The sequence below is a fragment of the Cladophialophora bantiana genome, assembly GCF_000835475.1.
Source record: "Cladophialophora bantiana CBS 173.52 unplaced genomic scaffold supercont1.12, whole genome shotgun sequence".
Classification (NCBI taxonomy): domain Eukaryota; kingdom Fungi; phylum Ascomycota; class Eurotiomycetes; order Chaetothyriales; family Herpotrichiellaceae; genus Cladophialophora; species Cladophialophora bantiana.
In genome coordinates this window covers 1,038,867-1,062,294 of record NW_015971586.1, presented here as the reverse complement: position 1 = coordinate 1,062,294, position 23,428 = coordinate 1,038,867, and the positions used below count along the sequence as shown (strand labels likewise).

The following is a 23,428-nucleotide window of genomic DNA, read 5'->3' as shown; positions in this document are numbered from 1 at the left end:
CAATTTCAAGGTGAATTTGAAAGAAGAACGGGTGAGGCGTTTGGCGAGAATTGATCGATTCCAAGAGATTCCGGAACACTGGATGAGGGGGGAAACGAGGGGAAAAGCACAGAGCTGCGTGGTGTTGTCAGGGAGGAATGATGTCGACTGGAGAGGGCGCAGGAGTTGTCACGGAGGAGGCCCACGCGGCGGCAGCGATGTATAGGGAACAACCGACGACCGCCACAACCACAGTCGATGTCAGACACTGAAAGACGCCTTGAGACAACTACCAAGAGAGTATAAGACAACGTCGGCTGTTGTAGTAGCCAGAGAGGCAAAGGAGAGCTGGAGATAAGGATGTGCATGTGCATGTGCATGGCGAGCAGACGAGTGTGGAGTTGAGACGAGACAAGCATCTTTCCTTCGCCTGCTTGCGTCCCTCATGAAAGAAGGCTCTTTGCACCTGTCGGGACAATCCATCGACAAGATTCTGTAGACGGAGTTAGATGGAGCATGGAGTGGTGATCTGCTCCCGATTGCAACGTGAACTTCAACAGCTCCCTTCCTGGCGAAGCAAGTCAAGATGCACGAGAGCATCATCGTCAATCACCAACTGTTGATCCATCTCAGAGCACCTCATACCGAGCATACCAAGGTCTTCTGATCAGTGCTGTGGTATCCAAGGACACCTCCATCACGACGTATTGTCCAATTCCATCAGGCAGGATCTTTCCAAGGCACACGATCTGCTTTTTGTCTAAGTTTCTTACTCTTCAAAGAAGCTGCGACGCATCACTTCAGCCCCAGATCAAATTCTTGAATCGGCAACCAGTTCTGCCAAACAGACAATGGAAGAGAGACGCTGGATTTGACAATATCGAGAATAAATGGTGTTGAGAAAAGTTTGTAGAGGACAGGAAGTTGGCAAGCCTTACGCCAGACATCGACCAGGGGTTCAAGCCACCAAGGCCTTTTGGTCCATTGGAGAGCAGTGTGGAGTGGCTGGCTCTGATAGATCCGAGCTCCCCCGACCATTTTTAGTAACTGGTCAGCCTCATTAATGACGAAGGAGCCGGGATCCGGTCAGCATTTGGACTGGTCGCCCGCCAAACGAGATACGACTCCCGTCCGGAGACCATACGGAGTACGGAGCGCATATCAAGTGACATACCTCCAGGTCATCCATGGTACGGAATATTGAGTCTAGGCCATTATTCTCTGTCTACCCAGTACCTGGGCATTTTCAGCCTGCAGAGCGGCTGTATGTTCTACCGGCTCTCAGGGAACACCCGTTCGAGATGGACCCGGCGACTTTTGCCGGTGACAGAGTTCTGACGAGGTTATCGTATGTATGGCTTGAGCAGGAGTAGCGAGAACGAGTCGGCATGTCCTCTACACCTGTCGTGTGGCCATCGTCGGCACCATATGCCGTTGTTTGCGAGTGACAAGTGATACACCGCTCTCACACCAGCCCGCCAAAAAGGCAGGTTTACCGAAACACGCATGGTACTTTGCCGCGGGTGGGAATCGTTAGTACTAATAGCCAGTGTTGAGAACTCCACTTGGCTCTAAATCGGTCAAGAGGCATCAATGCGGAGACCGAAGCTGCAAGCTGCCTGCTCTCAACGCTCTAGGAGACCCGAGCCAACGCCCCCAAACCCCCGCTCCAGGACCCAACCTAGCGGCCATTGACAGCCACCGGAAGCCATTGGCCGCCCTAGCGAAGCCTCTCCATTGCATGCAAATGATGGATGAGATAGAGCCAGTCCGGGAGCACCAGAGCTGTGCTTCATAAGGGCAACATCATCTCCCCCGGAGGCAGCTCCATCTCATTCCTGCTTCTGTTCCCTTTGGCCTCCCTTCGCACACCGACAAATCCCGCTGTCGCTTGCATATCACCAAAACCCCAAACCGTGACCGCCATTTCAACTCCCGTTTCACCAATACTTTGTACAGGTGCCCCCTCCCCAAACATCATTCCACCATTCCAACCCTGCATATGAACCCCCCGCAAGACTACATCGATCACAACATCTTCCACACGATTCATTAACCTCGCGACCCTCCGGCATCTCTACCTTTCTACTCTATAGTCCTCAATTGTATCAGCCATCATGGCCGCTCCTCGAGCATCCTCCTTCAAAGCCCTGCGCAACCTCCAGCGCACCTCTGGGTCGACACCGGCTAAACGAAGCCTGCATATTACTGGTGTCCATGCCTCTCCGAGACCCATCGACCCCAATCATAAGAGCACCTACATGCCATGGACTCTGCAGGACCTCCGTCAAGAGTGCCAGAAGCGCACACTTTCAGCTTCCGGCACCAAGCACGAGCTGATTGACCGACTGGCGGGCCATGACAGTTTGCAAGCAAGAGCCTTTTCCATTGCGATGAAACGGATTGCCGTCGAGCAAACAAAGAAGCCTGTCTCAGGGTATGTTGTCATCCCTTTTTTTTTTTTGCGAGGTCTGAAACTGACCGCATCATCAGTCCCTCTGAAAGCGCACCCCAGCGACACTTCAACACCTCTCGCTCCCTCAAGGCGGTGGGCGACACGTCCACCATTGACTTTGCTTACCTCCCCAAGCTACATGAAGAGTCGTGGGGAATCAGTCCTCCCTCCATCCGCGTTCCTATTCTGCCTTACATCCAATCCGACCAAGCCGAAGCAGTCTTGGAGAGACACCCGGAGCTGGATGCAGCGGCTGGAGGCTATCAAGATACCCGTGGCCAGGAGACGATTATGAAGCCACAGATTTTCACTGTGGGAGACGTCGCGGGCGGCCCTGCAAGTGCCATGAGCGATGTACACGATGGCCACCATCCGACCGAATTGTCAGTCGAGATGCTCACAGCTCTGACGGAGACGGTGGGCAAGAGTGCGCGCCAATTCGTGGATATGGTCAAAGACAAGGATGAGGCGACGATCCGCAAGATCTGGACAGGATTCCTCGATGATCTCTTTGGGCAGCCGGGCAAGGGGGCCAAGCCATAACTGAGACTGCGTGCCGAAGCTGTGGCATTGGCGTTGCAACTGTCATGACAGCGTTGTAGCACGAGCGGCCTGTTTTTTCTTGTGACCTATACCGAGAACCACGTAAATCCTACGTTGGTCTAGGTTGACGACGTATATTTGCCTTTTAATCAAGCGCCCAGCGCACCTTTCCGTGTGTCGTGTGTCTTGTGTTTGTCGTTTTGATGAGGGACTCGATGGCCGATGTTAGTTGCCAGTCCGGTGGTGACAGTACTGGGTACCTGTGGACGAGTGTTTCTTGTTTCTGATGCGACTCCACATAATTGCTAGAGTAGATGATGATACCCGCTGTTCGACTCCACAAAACCTCCACTCTGCCACCTCTCAGCTTCCGGCCATTCCATTCTGTTGCCCCCCCTCAAGCTCAAGCCCCCTTTCGCAGACGCTCGAACTCCTCTTTCTCCCTGCTTAGCCCGTGCCAAATAGACCTCGCGAACTCGTCCAGTCACTGATGTATCTAAGGATGTCTTCACCATTCCCTTGTGGCAAGAGATCTGATCTAGAGACTGGATCTCAATACACCCCGCTCCCTGTCAACTGTTCTTCAGCGCCTACACACAACATTTGACCATAAGGGCAACCTGGGGTGAGTCACCCTCCAGCCACAAAGGGGTTGGGTCCGAGCCGCAGCCATGACCGACGCCAGAAGGCCCTGCGTCCGTTTCGGGGCGCATTCTTAGGGACCAATCGAGTGAGCACGTAAAAGATCGTCAGGTACGCGAACTGCTTTCGCTGCTCCATTTGGCCCTCTACCCCCTGGATCACGACCCGCTTCCAGATGCACTGATGCACTTGATGCACTTGGCATGGCGACGCTGTGGCTTCAGACTCCAGAGGTATGTGGTGCGAGCCAACCTCTTGGAAGAACTTCAAAAAGTGATATGCTGTTCACGACTCTGCTTACACCAGTTCTTGCATTGCAATTCACTACCTACCTAGGGTATTGCCGCTGTACTTTTATCCAGAGCCGTATTTTGGGATCTCTTGATTGAGAATCCCTTGAGCTCTGTCTTTGGCTCTTACTGCATTGTCTATTGCACTCTTCCATATCCTTTGAACTTGGGCAGGATACCAAATCGAGTACACGCCTTGCTGCAATACACTTAATCTGGACAGGCTCCCGTGGATTTAAGCCAAAAGAAAACTCGATAAACGCAAATGGAGTGATTTTGTATTTTGCAAGAACGCAGACAACCATGCATCGTCGTTGGTTATCATTGCCTTTGCTCTCTAGCTGTGTTTCTGCATTCTATCCCTACCATGCTGGCGATGAAGGAAATGAGAACAGCAAGAGATTCATCCCGTTGGATCTTGAGCCCCCGCGTGCGGATGACTCGGGTGTGGTGGCCATCGACATCAAGAAGGCAATAGTGAGTCCGAGGCTTCGTTGAGACTGACTTCGAGACTCTAATCCACCTCGCAGATGAAAAGGAATAATATGTTCCCGGTTGTGAACTCCTCCGCCCCCAATGTCCCTAACGCCATGGCGATTAACGAAGACGGCGACGACTATACCTACTTCTCCACGGTGAAATTTGGTTCCAAGGGTCAAGAGATGTACATGTTGATCGACAGCGGGTCAGCCAATACCTGGGTCATGGGCTCAAATTGCAAATCCAATGCCTGTCAAATACACAATACGTACGGCAGTGAAGACTCGAGCACAATCCAGACGACCACTCAAGCTTGGAGTATGACTTATGGCACAGGGGAAGTTGAGGGAGTGGTAGTCAAAGACACGGTGCATTTGGCGAACTACACCATTGAGATGGGTTTCGGCCTCGCCTCCTCAGCGTCAGATGATTTCAACAATTATCCTATGGACGGCATCTTGGGGCTCGGACGACCCGCCTCGGACGCGCTGGGCACGCCGACTGTCATGCAGGTGTTAAAGGACAAAGCCCATTTGTCCGCAAATATTTTGGGAATCCACCTACAGCGAAGCTCTGACGGGACCAAAGATGGCCAGATTACGTTTGGCGGGATTGACTCCTCCAAATTCAACGGCAAACTGTCATACACCAAAACAATCAACGACAACAGCTGGCAATTGCTGCGAGCGACGCAGGCGTGGACAGCAAATCAGTCGGCTTCCAGTCAAAAACCGCCATCATCGACACGGGGACATCATACATCTTGATGCCTCCCTCTGACGCAGACGCTCTGCACCAGCTGATCCCTGGCAGTTCTCAAAACGGAGAAATCTACACGGTACCTTGTTCCTCTTCGGCCAATGTTTATTTCACGATCTCCGGTGTGAAGTACTCGGTTTCTCCTCAGGACTACATTGGCAAGCAAAGCGGCAGTAGTGGGAGCTGCCAGAGTAACATTATCGGGCACCAGGCATTTGGGCCGGACGACTGGATTTTGGGTGACGTATTTCTCAAAAACGTTTACACGGTCTTGGACTTTGACAATGCGAAAATTGGATTTGGCACGAAATCTGGAGTGGCTCCGGGCGGTGACAACACTGTGACCACCTCCGCCTTGATGTCGTCCGCAACAAGCAGTCCTATATCGAGCATGTCACCCGCACCGACCACCAGCTCTAGCACAGCTTCCAGACCGCAAACGACAATGTCGACATCCACGACATCAAAACCAAACGCCTCATCCACTGGCGCCGCTGCCACGTCGACGTCCACGGGAGCAGGCGACAGCAGCCCCTTTGGAGAGTCGAGCGACTCGAATTCATCCTCCTCCTCGGCAGAGGTCGTCGCGAGGCCCAGCCTTCTCCTGCCGCTAATGGCAATCGCATTCTTGGTGGGACTTATTTTGTAATCAGATTATTTTGTTAGTCAATGCCGTCGTCCTTCGAGTGACGGACACGGACGGTCACAGGCCACGAAAAGAAAGGAAGCAAAGGCGAAAAAGCAGGAACCCCTTTGCACATCCAGGAAAAACTCGGCATCCAGAGCATTATTCATTGTATATACAGCGCTTTAGTTATTGTTTAGTGTTTAGAACTTGACCCGGAGCTTGCGGCACCAGTCCTCCTACTACGTATTATCACTAAAGAGAAATCCCAATGTTGATTTTTTGCACCGACTTCGAATGCGTGGTCCACATGAAAGGTCTCACTCATGAGTTGTGCCTGCGATCGTGCACAAGTGGAGAATAAGCACGTTCGAGTAGAATATTGCCTTAACGTCTATGCTCCACGGGGATGTTACACAATAGGTAGGAGCGACAGCAAGGCTACATCTGGCTCCAAGACCATTGTGTCTTTCATATAGCTTACGCGAGCCGTTTTGAATGGGCAAAAGGGGCACAATCAAAGAAGCCCCGTCTCTCAGTGTGTTGTTCCCAGCTCAAGCAGTCGACCAGCCTTTATCGACCTTCAACTCGGCGCCATTCAGCCCGGGCGCGCTGGCTAAAAACAGAATGGCCCTCGCCATGTCCCCCGGCTCGCAGTTTCCCACCGACGTCGCCATGGTCGGCATCACCGTATCAAATCCTACCTTGTTGGGGATGGATTTGCTGTTCTTCATGATATCCGTGCTCACGCCGCCGGGGAACAGGATGTTGCACTGAATGCCCTCCTTGGCGTACATCCAGGCCGTGTTGCGCGAGAGGCCGAGCAAGGCGTGCTTGGAGGTCGTGTAGGCGACGCCGGCGGTGCCGCCCTTGATTGAAGCCAGAGAACCGACGTTGACTATGCGGCCCTTCTGTTCGGTCGTCTTGGTCATGAAGTGGTTGATGCAGGCGCGCATCGTGTTCAAAGGGCCGTTGAGGTTGATGTTCATGACACGGTTCCACATTTCCTTTGACACGTCACCGACCCGCTCTGAGCATGGAGGATAAGGATGTTAGTTTTGTCGGGAACCTCCTGCTAGTGGAGGCCACCTTTCTTACCAAACTGATCCATGACCCCGGCGACGTTGACAAGGGCGTCGATGGTGGACCACTTATCCAGAACTTGCTTGATTGCTGCATTCACGGACTCCTCTGACGAGACGTCGCATTTGATATTGAGCCGTTGGGCGTCAGTTGATGGTGGAGCGTCGACAATGTCCAGTGCTGCAAGTTTGGCGCCTTGTTCGAGAAACAGTTGAGCCGTCGCTGCGCCGATTCCATTGCAGGCTCCTGTCAGCACGATAACCTGGTTGGATCAAGAGAGGATCAGAATACATGAGGCATTGATATATCTCTTGGAAAGGGAGGGGTGAGATCTTTCTTTTCTTTTCTTTTCTTGGGGAAGTTGAATGGTTGGCTTACCTTATCCTTGAAGTTCGCCATCGCAAAAGATTAGTCCTGGATATTACGACAAAAGGAGCGGGCCCGGGACCACTGTTTATAAAGAATCAAAGTTTCCTCCTGATGCAGATACGAACCTACACTTAGGTTGAGACAACCTCGTCTTTTGCATCTTGGCAGATCCTCATATCGTGTCCTTTACCTCTTCCCACCAAGAGTACGCAGGGTAAGCAGACCACTAAGTCGCTGCGGATCCGAATGCAGAGAGAATCTCCAGTTCCGAATGGCGTGAGATCATCTCAGGCCCTTCATTTGGAGTCGGAAATGACCCCCAACCCTTGGTCAATGTGGGGTCATTTGCATAAAAGTTATGAAGAGCGAAGGAGCGCCGCGTATGCCTTGACTCTTCCAATTTTCGGTAAGACTTGGATGATTGGCGGTGTAGCGAGAGCCTGATGGCTGTCGGTGCCTGACGAGTGATAACAAGGTACTCCATATTTCAGAAACTGGTCCTAGTCCGCGACCAAGGCATTGAGTTTCTCAAGGCCCAGCTGGCAATGGGCAAGGCTGACGCTAACTTGTCAGCGTTAGTCATTGTTGTAGCCTCGTGGGGTCACGGCAGACGTGTTGCAAGGTCTGCTCCCAAGAATGCCGCTCAAACTGTTTTGAACTTAGAACGGAGGATGTTGTGAACGCGAGTAGAGCCGTCTACTTCCCGCTTCTCTTCGGGGAGCACGAGCAGAAAGGGCTGAAGCGATCACAAAAGCTTTAGGGGAAACGGCGTGATCTCGTTCAAGTGCTCGCCCGTAATTCAATAGATCGGTGCACGGAGGTTTTGCGTGGACAGCACGTGCTGAGGCTGCGAGACGCCTCGACCTGCAAGGTGCATATGCCTCGTAACATTGAAGATGACAACTCGTCCTCTTCCTCTTCCACCCACTACTCGGTAACATTCTTTTCCTGTGGCCGTGAGGCGAGATGAAATTCGTGCGAGATGCCAGCAGATGACGAAGATTCGAATGGATCTGTCAAAGATATCGCCAACGGCAAGATCGAGGGCTACACACACCTCGCATCTCCAGAGCCTACGCCAACCCTGACTGCAGACTCCCCGACTGGCTCTGTCAGTAATGACAATCGACCCCCTTCGCTGAGACAGTCTTCTCTCTCACATCCTCGCCCTGATGGCACCCCCCGAACGACGAACCGAGTACGGTTCGACATCGACGAGCCGTCGACCACCCGAGATCCAGAGGAATGGGTCGACGACGAGGATTACCTCACTTCTCCGAGCCAGCATGCTCCCCTGTTGACCGATATCACTCCTCCTGCGCAGTCCCCCTTTCTCTCCGAATCCTTCCAGCCAGAGGACCATTTGCCCGACGCAAGGCCCAAGAGTGGGATGCGCAGTGCGTTTATGAACATGGCCAACTCGATTATTGGGGCTGGCATTATTGGTCAACCGTATGCTTTCCGGCAAGCTGGTATGACCATGGGTATCATACTGCTTGTTATTCTGACAGTCACCGTGGACTGGACGATTCGCTTGATCGTCATCAACAGCAAACTGTCTGGAGCAGACTCCTTTCAGGCGACTATGCAACATTGCTTTGGGTCCAGTGGGTTAGTTGCCATTTCGGTCGCACAGTGGGCGTTCGCATTTGGCGGGATGATTGCGTTTTGTATAATTGTCGGAGATACTATCCCACACGTCATCGAAGCATTGATCCCCGGATTGAGGGACGTCCCTTTTCTATGGCTTCTGACCGATCGAAGAGCTGTCATTGTCCTTTTCATACTGGGTATCAGCTGGCCATTGAGTCTCTACAGGGATATCGCAAAGGTGTGCACCTCTCAATGCAAGGATGAGGCCCGCGCTAACTGCAGCAGCTCGCAAAAGCCTCTACATTGGCGTTGATCAGCATGCTGATCATCATTGTGACAGTCGTCACTCAGGGAGCAGTTGTCGATTCAGACCTGCGAGGTAATCTGAGAGGACTGCTCTTTGTCAATGATGGATTCTTTCAGGCCGTTGGGGTGATATCTTTCGGTACGGCTCGTCTACTTGTGATTAGCACAAACTAACTTGTTTAGCTTTCGTCTGCCATCACAACTCCTTGTTGATCTACGGCTCTCTCAAAACACCCACTTTAGACCGATTTTCGACTGTCACCCATTACAGTACCTTTATCTCCCTGGTTGCCTGCCTTGTCTTGGCTTTGGCAGGTTTCCTCACATTCGGCGACAAGACCAAGGGCAATGTATTGAACAATTTCCCGTCGCAGGGACATGTGCTGGTCCAGATCGCTCGATTATGCTTTGGGCTCAACATGCTCACCACCCTTCCTCTTGAGTGTTTTGTCTGCAGAGAAGTGATGAACAATTACTGGTTCCCCGAGGAACCTTACCAGCCCAACCGACATTTGATCTTCAGCAGTGCCCTGGTGGTTAGCGCGATGTCGATCAGCTTGATCACATGCGACCTCGGAGCTGTTTTCGAACTGATTGGGGCAACCAGCGCTTGTGCACTGGCATATATTTTACCGCCGTTGTGTTATATCAAGCTCAGTACTAGAAGCTGGAAGACAATTCCAGCAGTGGCATGTATTGTATTTGGATTTGCTGTCATGACTGTGAGTCTGGTGCTGGCCATGAAGAAGATTATCAAAAGTAAGTATTTGCTTACCACGGGTCTTGTTTATGCCGCTGACTAGGGCCTCCTCAGACGAAGGCGAGACTCATCAATGTTAGATCAATAGATATGAAGACAGACAGAATTAATACGCCAGATCGCGCCAATTCTTTGTCACGTATAGAGACCGGATTGACTGGCCGGTCGGACCTCCACTCTTGCTTCACCGCTACCGACCTTGGCGCCATTTTGATTCCTTGGAGCACTTATACCTGATGTTTTCTAGCCCTCGAAATGTGATGGAATCTGAACTAGGAAGTGAGAATGTAAGAGCAGTGGTTGGCCCCAAGGTTGATAAATATGCGATGCACGCTAATAATGTCCAAAAGCGAGAGGATGCCATTATTGAAGTGCTGGACTGGACTATGTGCCTTTGCAGCTAACACGAGCTGCATCTTAGCTGAACACACCAAAGGCGTGTATAGGCTCTTCCCAATGTCCCTGAAGTAAAAGACAACCAGGTGTTTGCGCCTGGGTTTCTTTTCCCATTGCCTTTTGAGAGTAGTTTGCAACGAGGGCTGGCATCGTGAAGGACATCAAAATAGATTCTGAGCGCCGTTTTACAACGACAAGAGGGCATCTGTCAATCCACCCAGTGAAGGAAAAAGAAAAAGGTAACCTCAGGCACACAGCGCCGAAGAACGCGAAAGGCATTTCTCACTGATTCATAAGGAGGAGAACTTCGGGGAATGTCGCCCCTGGGGTCACTGACAAGGCCGCCACTGAAACTGGCCTCCAAGTCATATCGTACATGGGCCCATGTTCTCTGTGTTCCTGAATCTCGGAGATGGAGAGAGAATTTAAAAAAATCAAAATGAGAGATGGGAGGTCGTCATCGCTTAGTTGATATGATATTGGGTCACACCACGTCGAGCAGACTTAGCTGTTATTTGGTAAGACATGCAAACGGGTGCCACGGGTGAGAAACCTTGAGAACCTGGCTTATCGGCGACCAAAGTTCGTGTATCTTGACGCACGCCAACCGCACCCTTCCGAGATGATATGCATGGTATTCCCGTTGCACAGGCAGATTGCCGATTGGATGTGGAGCACCGTTTCCGATAATTGGAGCTCCGTCAATGGCACTTCCAGGTTAATATGCACCAGCATCGTCAACCAGCCCAGCGGATTGGACAGGCAATGCAGATCGGTAAGGTCGCGGCGGGGTGGGACGTGGAGTGAAGAGAGTGGGCATGTTGAGGCGAAGGAGCTTGGATGGGGAACGGGAGTGTTTGAAGTCCTGGTCGATATGATGACAAGATGGTGACAGCCTTGTTCAGGAGGCAGAGACCCGATGGCGCTAGTCCCTAAAGGAGTCAAGCGATATCTAGCCTTGTGGCCCTAGGCCAATCATATGTCTTTCACCTCCCTCCGCCGGCCTCCTGCATTTCTTCGCAAATCGTGCGACACTCTGTTCAAGCTGCGGCTCAACCAACCACACATCATCCAGCGGTTTTAGTCCTTTGTTTCATACCCAGTACAAGGTACTGGATCTGCCCTTCATTTTTTGCTCACTGGGGCACTGTCTGGGTTGGCCTGTTGGATTCCCAACCTTCCAACGCCCCTACAATTTCCTCGTAATGCAACACCCCAAGATGGCAACTCCGCTGGTAGTCAACCTTTGCAGTCCTTTTGCTTCCCTTTTGCTTCTATGCTTTTTTGTTTTCTTTGCTTCTGAGTTCTCATTAACTCGCCGTCGTTCCTTTGAACATTTGCTTCAAACGTCCTAGAGACGTCAGTCACTCTTTTTTCCATTCGACACCCGTCACTCCTTTTCCTGCACATTCATTTTTCCGAGCGGGTTGATCCCGACATATCAGACAGCTCAATCCGAGGCAAAAGAAGTTTTGACAACTTTCCACGAGACTAGAAAGCCACAAAAGGAAGAAGACTCTGACGAGAGATACGAACTAAGATCAAGTCAAAATGCATTTCCAGACCGTGGCACTTGTGGTGGCTTCCTTGACGTTGGCGCAGGCTCGCCCTGACGGGTTCACTTATAGACTTCCTAAACGTCAATTCAACAATGACACCACCGCGTCAAACTCACCCGAAATGACCACATCCAGTGCGATTGCCGATGGCGCAACCACAGGCGCGTTGACGTCTACAATCAGCCCGGTTGTTGAAGATGTTTCCGTAACCACCAGCCCCAGCACCACCACATTGACATCTACAATAAGCCCGGTTGTTGAAGACGTCTCCGTCAGCAGCAGCTCCGGTACCGGCACCACCACCTCAATGATCAGCTGGGCCGATTGGACATCATCGAGCAGCAATGGCGAGTCCACCGTCGAGGGCGTGAAGACGTCGTCCTTGACAACCACTCCGATGACGACTTCTTCGACAACCTCATCCATCAGCGCTGTCGCTGAGGCCACCACCACCTCGACTTCGACCTCGGCTTCTCCTAGCACCACTATGAGCACGGAAACTTGGCTAGACTGGACGTCCTCGACGTCCGAGCGCACCAGCGCCATCGTAGGGGCCGAGACAACTTCCACATCCACTACAAGTGCAGAAGAAACCTGGGTCGACTGGACCTCCTCTACTACTTCTGGTGGGAGCTCGCCTGTCGATGTCGCTGTTACCTCAGCTACCAGCGGGCCAATGACCTGGTCAGACTGGCCCATGACAACTACCACGGTCTCATCTGGCGAAGAAGTTGCTGTCAGTACGACTGTGGAGGATACTACTGTGACCTTGACTATGGGTGCTGGGAAATCAGCGTCTGTCATTACTACCACTTTTCGCATGACCAAGACTTTGACTTTGACGAGTACTATTTATGCCACCATAACTCGACCATCGGGTAGGCCACAGGGAGCCGGAGACGTCAAGAACGTAGCTGCGGCAAGCACGGAAGGTACCACAACCATCACATTACAATCCACGACCACCGAGACAATCACTGTCTACCCCGTAGAGACGGGCGCTGGTGCTGCCGGCGGAGCTGGCAAGGAAGGAGGTGCTTGCAGTGTTGCATATGTCACCATTACCGAGGTTTTGCAAAGCACCATCACTGTCACAGCGACGCCAAGTGCGAACAAGCCTGAGAACAAGCCTTCGTTTGAACCCACTATCAAGCCTTCGCCACCGGTAGCGGCGATTGACGTATCCACTTCAGCTACGAGCTCGACCACGAGCACACCCAGCACAACCAGCACGATGATATCGGCCAGCTATGGGTTTAGGAACGGCACCGAGACAAGAAGGCACCGCCCAAGCTCTGGGTTTGTGACCATGTCCAAGTATACCACTCCGGCGGGATGGAAGCCATGAGATGCTCAACCACGGGATGCTTTGGAAGTGTCACACAGGAAAGAGGGGACGTTAGAAGCGAAGGGGAGACCAATCTTTTCGATTCTTGTACAAATACAATTTTTGGGCTTTTGTTTTGCAGAGGGACTCGAGATGCAGATGTAGAGATGGCCACAAATCGAAATGAACCAGATGTTTAAGCCTCGTCATGACAATTGAAACAGATTTGCTTGCCTTGCAGCAGCATTAGACCGAAGATTGAAAGTTCCCGAGACTGCACGATGACGACTTTGGGCGCAGAGGTAGATGCCTCGCTTTCCTTTCCACGCATTATTAGCCGATGAGGCTTTGATGGGCTTCCCAGTTTTCGGCGTGGCGTCAAAGGCATGTCCCAGTCAGATGGATGAACTCGGCCTCGCTGCCACTGGCTCGACGAGATGTGAAGCCCGTTGGATCCGTTGTTGCCGTGCAGTAACTCCTGGCTCGCAAAGGTGCAGCTGGCAGGGCAAGGGGGAAAGCCCCTGCCACCCATTGCCCACTGCACCATTGCCCCGCATTTATGATGCTCGGCTCCTTTAAAAACAGCGTGAGATACGCGGTACGCATCGAGGTGTCAGTGAATCTTGAAGTCATGACGCACAGTGATGTCGTCAGATCCTCCAACACGATGGATCGTCCAGAGGGGACGCATCGACTGTCACCTGGCTATCTGGCTATCTTCCTGCACAGAGACCCCTAATGGAAGGGGGGTTCGGGTTCCAGTGTAAGTTCATATATTGTCGTGATCTTCCCGGCTCCCTCCCCCGGACACTTGACCACGTCACATAAAGTCTTCCTATTGTCCAACAAAACAAAAGAGAGAAAGAGAGAAATCTTGTAAAGCCTGCACAGTGGATATCGCCTTGAGCTCAAGGTAATACGGATTGGCCCAAGATGGAAGCCGCAAAGAACGCCTTCAACCACGTTATGGGCTACAACAAGGAGAGCGTGAGTTACACACCTTTTTCCCAACGACAGCCCTGATTGACCTCGATGCAGGTACCAGAGCATCAGTATGAGAAGACTCCTGCAATCCATCTCTACAAACCCAGACAACTGACACTTTCTCTCCAGCCATCATGTCCCCGGTCATCACAAGAATGACGAGCCGCCCACTACTTGTGATGACACGAGTGTATCCTCAACCGAGACCCCCTCCAAGCCCGTCTCAGCAGGCAACAGTGACAACAATGACCAACAAGGCTCCTCCCAGGACCTCGGCCGGGTCCAGTCCCCCAAACAAGGCCCTGACCCGGCCCTCGTCGGCGACCCGAACCCCACGGACAAGATGACTGGCACTGCCGTCCCTGGCAGCCACAGTGCTGTTTTCGGCTTGACTCCGGACGGAAAGAAGGTCGGCAATACTTCTCCCGGTAGTTCGGCCCCTAAACCGGCGCATAGCAGCAAGACCGCGGTTGGTGGCGGTAGGGAAGAAGCTGGAGACCTCGATACTAGTTCTCGTACCCCGGCTAGTGGAGAGGTCAGCGAGCAGATGCACAAGGCTGAAGCGGATCCCGGCGCAAAGGGTTTGCAGAGGACGGACCCGGCGCCCGAGCCGGCTGGGAGCGACGGGAAACCTGGGGCAGGTGTTACGGGGATGCAGCAGGGTAGTGGAAAGGTCGAGCCTGGGAAGTAAGGGGGAAAGAGAATGCTATGATCTTCTTGTCTTTTTGTGTCTGGGTCGCCAGGGTGTGAGAAGACGTACGAGAACAACACGCCCGGACAAGTCCCGGACTATTCGGGGAGAATACTAAAAAGAGGCGACTTTATATATCTCTTGTCTAAACACTGCATCTTGGGCAGGGAACGGTGAAGTTCCAATGCTTGCCTATCGTTTTATACCATGATGGCGCAAGTCTGGCGAAGTCGAACTTGTTTAATTAACGGTTTGTATCGCCTTTGTCGTTCTCCTCTAAATACAGACCCCTATACCTGATCCACTCTCCTACGCTGTGGCCTACCAACCCTTTGACCTCGTCCCAGTCCCCTTTCTTCATGGCGTCTCGTATCTTCGTACTGCTCACGCCTTCCGTCTCCCCGGATTCGTCCACCACCAATTCCACCCTCTCCGCCCACTCTCGCTTCAGCCCGTCCTTCTCCAGCGCCCCGTTCTTAATGCCCTCCAAGTAAGCCTTTTGCCCGGCGATCGTCGTCAGGTCGGATGCTTCGGGGCCAGTTGTTCCCAGACTCGATTCCGGTCGAGCCTTTTGTGCGTCCTTGAGGTTTTGCGGCGGACTGTTCGCGTCGACTCGTATCGTCGCCCGTAAGCGGTGGTTCCGGAGAAAGGACTCTAATACCGACAGCGGCGGGTGGTAATTTGGGTAGTATTTCGGCGTGAAGATCCGAAGCAGGGTGTCGAAGCCTGTGAGGTGGATTTGTTCGACGACCTCGCCATTTTCTCCCGGGCTGGAGGACGCAGATGAAGGGTTGTAGCCCGGGGGACGGTAGATGCCGCATGAATCGATCGCGGTGGCCTTATCGACGAAATAAGGCTCCTTCGTGATGCCAATGTCGATTATCGGGGCCGGTATATCTGGGTCACCAGTAGTCGATTGTGCGGACCCTGCCAAAGCAGATCTAGAGGTGAAGTTGGAACGTAGATCTTCGGCCGCCAATGTCATCATAACAAGACGATCCTCGAAGTCGGCGGGCTTGGGCTTTTTATCTGCGTTCACGGTGGCCAGCAAAAACAGGACTCTCGGAATCTGGTCTCTGGTCACCGGGCTCGAATCTCGTCGCGATTTCAACGCCGTTTTCACCAAGCTTGTATGCGCCTTTGAAGGTGGATTGAAACTCGAGTCTAGAAGGTAGAGAGTGCGTGTGACAATCGGATTTGACGGGGTTGGCGTCGCGGTAGGTCGCGGGATTGAGTGTAGAATTCGGAATGAAGACGACGAAGAAGCAAAGTCCTTCAGTGCTTGAGAGAATTGAGCTCTGAGGCGTTGCAGGGCTTGCATGTCCAGATCTGGTGGGGACATGATATGTATTCTTATTTTCCCGTTGTAACTTGTGCACCTGTTACCTTCAAGTTCCAGTTCTGGGAAGATGTCGATGTATGCGGAGGTTCCAGAATGCTGGCTCGACAGGTAGGGGAAAACAAAGTCCGGGGAATAGTTCCGGACTTTCCCCACGGCGAATAATAGTATCACAGGTTGGCTGGGGGTCTAAACCTCTCGATCTAGAACTGAACCTCGTGCTTGAACATGGAAAAACGCAGGAGTGATAGAGGTTGCGTTTCGATTCGGAAGAGCCCAATGACGCCATTGGTCTGGTTTTCAGCCTCGCCGGGCCCTGCACAAGGCTCGCCGCCCCGGCCAATCCCGAGTATCACGTGAAGACAATGTTTGCTTGGCAGGCTTGGCATCTTCACCCAATGCAGTACTAGCCGCTGTTAACCCGCCCAGCCCGTCCTGACCCTGACCCTCGCCTCTTTCGGCCCTTCCCTCGCGAATCTCTCTTCCCACGCACGACCGACCTCCACTTGACTGCCATCCAGTTCGCCCGCCGCATGCTCGCGCTCAAGCTCATCCTCAGAATGCTCTGTCAATATGGGTGTCGGACCCACTGGCCTTCGAAGAGGTACAATGTGCTCCGTCCAGACTCTGGTGTATCCAAGTACCCACAAGCTTCAACCTTCCAAATTGCCTAATCTTTGGCGTGACTGTTTTAGATTTATCACCACAGCCACAGCCACATGTTCTGTACTACCCAGTCCCCCAACTCCCCCCAGGCCTGGAAGGCAGCTAAGTCACACGTGGATCCAAAGCCTTGGAAGCCTAGTTGAATTGGACCAAATATCAGTCCAATGACCAGGGCCAGGCCAGGCTTTGACTTGCCAAACCGGTGTGACGGATCCACTTCCGATCGGGCGCGTTGCTAGCCGTGGCCCAGGCCGGCAGACCACGAGCCAGCCCTTCTGGAAAATGACACCATCTCCCGAGTACACAGGTGCTGCTCCTTTACTCCAGATATGGAAACTGGTCGCAAGGCACACACGGTGGCGTTCTGCGGGCGTCTAACGCGCATCAACTTGACCAAATCAGCATCCGGTAGGGAGAAACACGCTTCACACCAAAGCATGGCCACGGTCACGGAGGTTCTCGCTCAGCCTGAGGAAAGACACTGCGGCGAACGCCTCACTTTGACCTTCTAGTCCATTGACTCCCCCCGTGCCAACTTTCTTCAGAGCTGGTTCTCCTATAATACAGGTGTCTGCCCCTCATTCGTGGCCATCGTTTCTGCCTGACGGCGCCCTTTTGCCTGTTCCATTTGACTTGCATGCTGTGTCCTCGTCTCCAGTTGCGCAAAGCCATATTCGACACTCCGCAGAGAGGGCAACCTTGCCAGCATTTTGCCTGAGATTGCGTATCTGCATATTCGAGCCACCGAGTCCTCTATTATGGCGCCACACGGTGCGAGTGACATAGAGATGACGGACCTACGATCTCGAAGCCCGTCGCACGACGGCGACGAACTGCCGCAGACGAGACCTGCTGCACACGCCCCTCTGCTCGGTACCTATGATGTGTTCAGTCTCATTGTTAACAAAATGATTGGCACCGGCATATACACCAACGTGTCCACCGTGTTAGTCCTCACCGGCGACAAGGGCCTTACTATGACGCTGTGGGCGATAGGCTCGATTTACACATTAATTAGGTGAGCAAACCCTTAAAGACGAGGATAAGAAGTATGATTCACACGTTGATTCGTGACCAGCATGTTGATCTACCTGGAATGTTCCACCGTCATGCCGTACAACGGCGGAGAACTTGTATATGTATGTAAGACTCGTGATTATACCCCAGAGGATCTATTTGTTTTGTATTTTGTGCTGTGGCTGACAAACAAGTCTGCAGCTCGATGAACTTACATCCGGCCGAGAACGATCATGGCTCAAATGGGCCCTAGGAGACGGCCTTTATGCATACGTGCAGTATGCATTCTTATTTGTCGCATTCTTCAATTCGGCCACCAACTGCCTGCAAATCGGTCGGCTCCTACTGTTCGCGAGAAACCCACAAGAGGATCCAGATCGAGATTTCTTACGCGTGATTGCATTCCTCGTCCTCCTGCTGCTGTGTCTTTTGCAATACTTCTCGCCTCAGTCGGGCCGTATGCTCAACCAAATTTTGGCAGGCGTCAAAATCTTGTTGCTGTTAGTTGTGCTCTTTGCAGGCTGGCACGCGATACAGGTTGGGACGTACCAGGGGGCAGGTTTCCAAGAATGTGGCCCGCCGTCAGGAACCATGTCGAAGATTCAAGTCGCAAAAGCATTTCTCCTGGTGATATTTTCCTACGAAGGATGGGAGAATGCAACATTTGTTGCTGGCGAGATTGACCCACAGAGACCAGTGACCCTTCGCAAAGGGTTCATTCTCGCCGTCTCCGTCGTCAGCATCTTGTACATCGCTCTGGTCGCCACCTTTCTCAAGGCCATCCCGTTTGTCCCTGTTGCAATCAACTACACACCAATGCTTTTCGGCAATAACGAGGCGGCATACAAGGCATGGTCGGTTTTCATTGCCATCTCTTCTCTGGGCAGCCTCAACTCGATCATATACACATTCTCGCGCATCAAGCAAAGCATTGGGTCGGGTAATATTCTTCCATGGTCGGATTTCTGGAAGAGCGACTCGCCATCTGCGGGGCACGAGGAAGCTCTGGACCAGTATCTCGCGCCGAGAGGAGGCCTCATACTCCATGGCATCATGACTACTGCCCTCATTGGCGCATCGGCATCAATCAAAACACTCCTAGAGTCAGTCAGCATGCCGGGCATGCTCCAGACGTACGCACACTGCTTCATCCTGACGGTCATGGGCTTTGTCGTTCTCAGACTTCCGTCGAGGACAAGGCACCTCGAGCAAGTCAACAGCAGGGACCATAACAGCGAAACAGGAATGGATGTGCTTGGAGGGAGTAACGGGTGGGAATGGGATCTGAAATTGAGAAACTGCCGGGGGTGGTGGCGATTCGTGCCAGCATTCTTCTGCATTGTGTATGGGTTGGCGAATCTGTGGGTTGTCATCCTCAGCGTCATACCTCCTTACCGTGATCAAGACGGATTTCCGACGGAAGGGGTTTGGAGCAACTCGACTGACGGCAAGACCTTGACCTGCACGGACTCTGGCTCCCGCGTGAATCTGACATTCCCTTACCCTGTTGCTCTCGATGAGGAGGATGCGCTACAAGGCTGGATCCTTCCCGCCACGACTTTCGGGGTCATGCTCCTCGCAACTTGCTATTATCTTGCGGTCTTTGGCTCGAGCCAAGAGCCGCCTTTCTGGCGGTGGTGTCTGACTCAATATGCTGGCGTCCGCCCGATGATCCACAAATGGGAAGGGTACGACTGGCGCTTGGAACAAGTCCGACGGTTTGGAAGAAGGCGCGACATCGCATTCAACAGGAGAGACGAGAATTCCGAGGTGGGAATCCTGTACTGGCTAGGAGGCGGATCAAGTTTGTTCGTGAACAATAGTGGGAGCCACCCGGTGGAACGCTGGCACGACTACAGCCACAGATTGGGGGATGCATGGCAGGCATTTCACAAACGGTATCTGAGGCGGAGGCGCAGTCTATGAACGGGCGTTTGGAAGATGAAATTAATGATTGTACAGAATACAGATAAGCAAGCAAGTCGACAGATAATAATGAGCACCGCCCATTCCGCCTCATCAGCCATTCGGATGCTATATCACTGGCAATGATTCCATCATCCAGATTAATACAAGTCACCCGCCAATTTTGTAGGAGGCGTCGACCGATGCGGAACACGGCCAAGCACGGCTCAGCTGAGCCTCACTACTTGTGTAGCTAGTGCCTTCGCGGCGCCTTCTGCCCGGGACTAAGGGGCCCTGCACGCAAACCAGACAGTTGGCGTCGATAGTGACGGGAGTTGGGAAGCTAGTGTAACCGATGGCCGCGAACCTGTCGTCCAGTCGATACCCTGTCACCAGTCACGCTGCCTCAAAAGGCGATTGTGGCGGGGGATGCGCTGGCAGGTGTAGATAGGGAGGGAAACCCTGAGAGTCATACACGTTTGTTCTTAAAGGGTGCGTGCGTGGGTGGTTCATGGCTGGGTGGGCAGATGGATGATCGGGCTATGTATGTATATTCGACCCATGTATCCCTCATTCTGCATCTGCCTCTGCATCTCGATGTCGAATCGCTTCCCATCCTATCCTAGATCTCCTTATATGTCCTGATGCGTGTTGCCAGCAGCAGTGGCCGGTCCATAGCGTCCAACCACAGATCATCCCTCGCTTTCGGCCCTTGAGGCCCCCCAACGGAGTCGGAGATGGACCAAGTCAGCCTGGTCAAGTACAACATCAGTGCGTCTGCACTGGTGGCATATCTGGACGGCATCTTTGGGCGAAACAAATACCTCTGGAGAGTAAGTTAGCTCTGTCGTCGATTGTACTACAGCCTTCCCCCGTCCACCGTCTCATTGATACCGAGACTGATGTGGGTTTCATCAGCCCATCAAGGTCGGGGCAAGCACCATGTACGAGGTCACGGCGACGAGGAAGTTGTCGGTTACTGAGCACGGCGAGATCAAACAGCGCTCGGGAGTAACGCTGGTCGATGCGTGGTGAAACTCCCCTCGTTCACCGAGCCGTGGAAAGGAGGAGCGTTTTAGGCGGCGGTGTATTTCCTGGAAGGGGAGGAGGCGCTTATAGCTGTTAATTAAACGAAATAAGTGGTTGAATGGCTTACTTCGTACCAGGTACTCAAAGGGATTTGGATTTTGTTTCCCTGTAGTACCTAAGTCGTATGCCCAGTAGCCCGGTCCAGACGAGATTCAGCCTTGCCATCTGCCCCGGCCGCAGCCCACCAGCCCGAGCCTGTTCCCCGTTCAATCCCCCGCCAACTGCCAGCCGCTGCTTTCAATTATATGTCTTCTTACTATTTTGATATTTATCTCTATCCTTTGCAGTGTCTTCGCCTCCACGTATTATAGATTCGTTCTAGAGCCCCTTTTTCAATCTCCTCTCCCACCCCCACAGTGGTCTCGAGACCAGTAGTGGTGGAAAACAACGATGGGCGAGAAACTTCTACCTTGGCCTGAAGCACATGTCTCCCCTTCAACGCTGGCGTTGCAGCAACCGATCGAGGAAGCCCAGAGTGCCTTTGACAAGGCGGCCCCGCGAATCTTCAGCCCAGCCACCTCGGGGTATTTTCGCGTCCAGGTGGGAGAGGTCGACGACACAGGTACGTGCGCTCAAGCACATATGTAACAGATACGGAAATGGCTATGGCTTTGGGTACTGGTCTTGGTCACTTGCTTGCACGCAGATAGGCAGAACTGACGGCCATGTGTCTTGTCACAACACAGGGCTCAGAAGCTGCGTGCTCGAGAATGACTGCGCGGTGGCTGAATACCTCAATGTGAGTTTGCAGCCACCCCCTCCTCCGTGGCGGGAATGCAATGGAGACAGGGACTTACAACGGGTGTCAAAAGACTTCACACGACATCGACAAGACCGAGAGCCCTGTTTCCTTCCCCGGGGCCGTGCCATCATCGCCGAAATCTACATTCTTGTACGTCCATCCGGCCAGTATCATGGAATGGAAGAAACAGGCCCCCCCCCCCCTCCACCAACGCTGACACCCCGTTTTAATAGTCTCCTGAATCCCACGTTCGGCTGGGGACGGCTGATGCTGTCGGAGACGAGCATGCGCTCCATACTGCGACATGTCCACGCGTTTCCCGCCTTCCTGAAACATTTGACCGCGTTCGGCGAGAAAGGGTTTGCTCGAGACGAAGGCTTCGCCGCATATGACATCCAGGAGCACTTCAACGGCCTTCACGAACGTCAGGGCCTAGGTAGGTAAACCAGCCAACGAGAGACTGGGAGGAGAGAAGGAGGATATCAAAATACTGATTCTTGGGTGTTCGTGCTAGAAACTTGCTTTCTGTGGAAGTATATACAGCATGATGACGGGACTGCCCAACACCCATGGACCATTCGTCAGGCCCTCGTCTATCAGAACTTCTCGTGCACAACGCAGACGAGCACAAATATACTCATCAGGGCGCCTCTCCAGGTGACGAATCTCCTGAAGCACAATTTCAACACCTCTGCAGAGTCTCGAGCATCGACAGTGGCAGAGTGGCTGGGAGTGCAAAAGGTCTGCATATCGTGCGGGACAGAGGAGTGGCGGCAGGCTTTAAACTATTATGACGAGCAGATAACCAAGCTGGTGAGTGTTTCCCGGCCCCCAGACCAGAGTTGTGTGGCGTTGATGATTGGGTTGTAAGTTCGATGAGCTGGTTATGTTTTCAATCGAGACCGAGACGGCCGGCGATTCCAAAAAGGTTCAACAATGCGTAAGTTCCATGAAGGAACTTACGCACCTCGTAGACCAGCTGTTGAGAATATCGCACATGCTGGGCCTGAACTCTAGGATCATACACTCCATGATGGACGCCGCGCGCAGGTACGAGAGTGCAGAGCGTCGCGATGCGTTTCTTATCTTCGCCGAAACCGTGCAGCTTCAGTATGACTTTCTCCGACAATTGACAGAGTCATTGTTGGCGCGTGGAAACAACTTGTCACGCCAGGTTGGTGGACGTCCCCAGTCGCATCTGCTCTGGACCTACCGCTGAAGATTAGAAGTTGCGGGATATCATTGCTTTCCGAAACTCGGAGCTCAACAACAGAATCGCAAATGCGACAAGCACTAGCACAGGGGCAGTGGTAGAACTTACGCTGAAAAGCTCTCACGAAGCCCGTATAGTCAAGGTGCTCACAGTGGTGGCCTTGATATACGTGCCCGCCTCATTCGCTGCTGTAGGATTCTCTCAATCCTCCGGGTGTGTTGTTTGTCTCGCTAACCCAGAACCAGGACTTTTTGCAGATGGGTTACGTCTCGGTGGACGAAGACAGAAATTTCCACATCGTGGCAAGCATGGACGTGTGGCTCTGGGTCATTATAGCCTTCCCACTGATCCTACTCGCTCTCTCGGTCCTGTTTATCTGCGAAATTCTGGGAAGGAGGAAAGTCGGCAGGGCAGCGAATCCAAACACAACCGTCTTCACTAACATCGTCTGACCATGCCTCTTGCGGACGGTCAGAGAGAGAGCAGCTAACTCCTGCTTGTGGAACTGCGGCTTCGGTCAGAGATACGTCTCGGGCCTGCGGCAGGATCGATCCAGGATATCTTCTCCCCGCCATCCCGTGCTGCTTGAATGAGGGCCTCAATGTCTGAGACAACT

At 52.8% G+C, this 23,428-nt stretch overlaps 10 protein-coding genes across 10 annotated transcripts; 8 read left to right on the top strand and 2 right to left on the bottom strand.

Annotated features, from left to right (window-relative positions):
- Positions 1 to 2,096: 2,096 nt before the first annotated feature.
- Positions 2,097 to 2,977, top strand: Z519_08292 (uncharacterized protein; the record flags this gene model as incomplete). Its single annotated transcript, XM_016766020.1, has 2 exons — positions 2,097 to 2,416; positions 2,473 to 2,977. 2 exons carry the CDS (start codon positions 2,097 to 2,099, stop codon positions 2,975 to 2,977), a joined length of 825 nt encoding a protein of 274 aa, XP_016618065.1.
- A 1,235-nt stretch (positions 2,978 to 4,212) lies between these two features.
- Z519_08291 (uncharacterized protein) lies at positions 4,213 to 5,797 on the top strand (the record flags this gene model as incomplete). The annotated part of the gene is made up of 3 exons (XM_016766019.1): positions 4,213 to 4,386; positions 4,440 to 5,112; positions 5,175 to 5,797. 3 exons carry the CDS (start codon positions 4,213 to 4,215, stop codon positions 5,795 to 5,797), a joined length of 1,470 nt encoding a protein of 489 aa, XP_016618064.1.
- A 530-nt stretch (positions 5,798 to 6,327) lies between these two features.
- Z519_08290 (uncharacterized protein) lies at positions 6,328 to 7,255 on the bottom strand (the record flags this gene model as incomplete). The annotated part of the gene is made up of 3 exons (XM_016766018.1): positions 6,328 to 6,803; positions 6,872 to 7,118; positions 7,235 to 7,255. The coding sequence occupies 3 exons, from the start codon at positions 7,253 to 7,255 to the stop codon at positions 6,328 to 6,330; spliced, it is 744 nt and encodes a 247-aa protein (XP_016618063.1).
- A 952-nt stretch (positions 7,256 to 8,207) lies between these two features.
- Z519_08289 (uncharacterized protein) lies at positions 8,208 to 9,927 on the top strand (the record flags this gene model as incomplete). The annotated part of the gene is made up of 3 exons (XM_016766017.1): positions 8,208 to 9,056; positions 9,104 to 9,263; positions 9,308 to 9,927. The coding sequence occupies 3 exons, from the start codon at positions 8,208 to 8,210 to the stop codon at positions 9,925 to 9,927; spliced, it is 1,629 nt and encodes a 542-aa protein (XP_016618062.1).
- Positions 9,928 to 11,831: 1,904 nt separating this feature from the next.
- Z519_08288 (uncharacterized protein) lies at positions 11,832 to 13,187 on the top strand (the record flags this gene model as incomplete). The annotated part of the gene is made up of 1 exon (XM_016766016.1): positions 11,832 to 13,187. The coding sequence occupies one exon, from the start codon at positions 11,832 to 11,834 to the stop codon at positions 13,185 to 13,187; it is 1,356 nt and encodes a 451-aa protein (XP_016618061.1).
- Positions 13,188 to 14,099: 912 nt separating this feature from the next.
- On the top strand, positions 14,100 to 14,841 carry Z519_08287 (uncharacterized protein; the record flags this gene model as incomplete). Its single annotated transcript, XM_016766015.1, has 3 exons — positions 14,100 to 14,153; positions 14,205 to 14,218; positions 14,280 to 14,841. The coding sequence occupies 3 exons, from the start codon at positions 14,100 to 14,102 to the stop codon at positions 14,839 to 14,841; spliced, it is 630 nt and encodes a 209-aa protein (XP_016618060.1).
- Positions 14,842 to 15,085: 244 nt separating this feature from the next.
- Positions 15,086 to 16,183, bottom strand: Z519_08286 (uncharacterized protein; the record flags this gene model as incomplete). The annotated part of the gene is made up of 1 exon (XM_016766014.1): positions 15,086 to 16,183. The coding sequence occupies one exon, from the start codon at positions 16,181 to 16,183 to the stop codon at positions 15,086 to 15,088; it is 1,098 nt and encodes a 365-aa protein (XP_016618059.1).
- Positions 16,184 to 17,604: 1,421 nt separating this feature from the next.
- Positions 17,605 to 19,789, top strand: Z519_08285 (uncharacterized protein; the record flags this gene model as incomplete). The annotated part of the gene is made up of 3 exons (XM_016766013.1): positions 17,605 to 17,864; positions 17,925 to 17,985; positions 18,065 to 19,789. 3 exons carry the CDS (start codon positions 17,605 to 17,607, stop codon positions 19,787 to 19,789), a joined length of 2,046 nt encoding a protein of 681 aa, XP_016618058.1.
- Positions 19,790 to 20,505: 716 nt separating this feature from the next.
- Z519_08284 (uncharacterized protein) lies at positions 20,506 to 20,803 on the top strand (the record flags this gene model as incomplete). The annotated part of the gene is made up of 2 exons (XM_016766012.1): positions 20,506 to 20,601; positions 20,687 to 20,803. The coding sequence occupies 2 exons, from the start codon at positions 20,506 to 20,508 to the stop codon at positions 20,801 to 20,803; spliced, it is 213 nt and encodes a 70-aa protein (XP_016618057.1).
- Positions 20,804 to 21,247: 444 nt separating this feature from the next.
- Z519_08283 (uncharacterized protein) lies at positions 21,248 to 23,264 on the top strand (the record flags this gene model as incomplete). The annotated part of the gene is made up of 8 exons (XM_016766011.1): positions 21,248 to 21,419; positions 21,544 to 21,596; positions 21,670 to 21,749; positions 21,833 to 22,035; positions 22,114 to 22,412; positions 22,471 to 22,773; positions 22,829 to 23,002; positions 23,058 to 23,264. 8 exons carry the CDS (start codon positions 21,248 to 21,250, stop codon positions 23,262 to 23,264), a joined length of 1,491 nt encoding a protein of 496 aa, XP_016618056.1.
- Between the last annotated feature and the right edge of the window lie 164 nt (positions 23,265 to 23,428).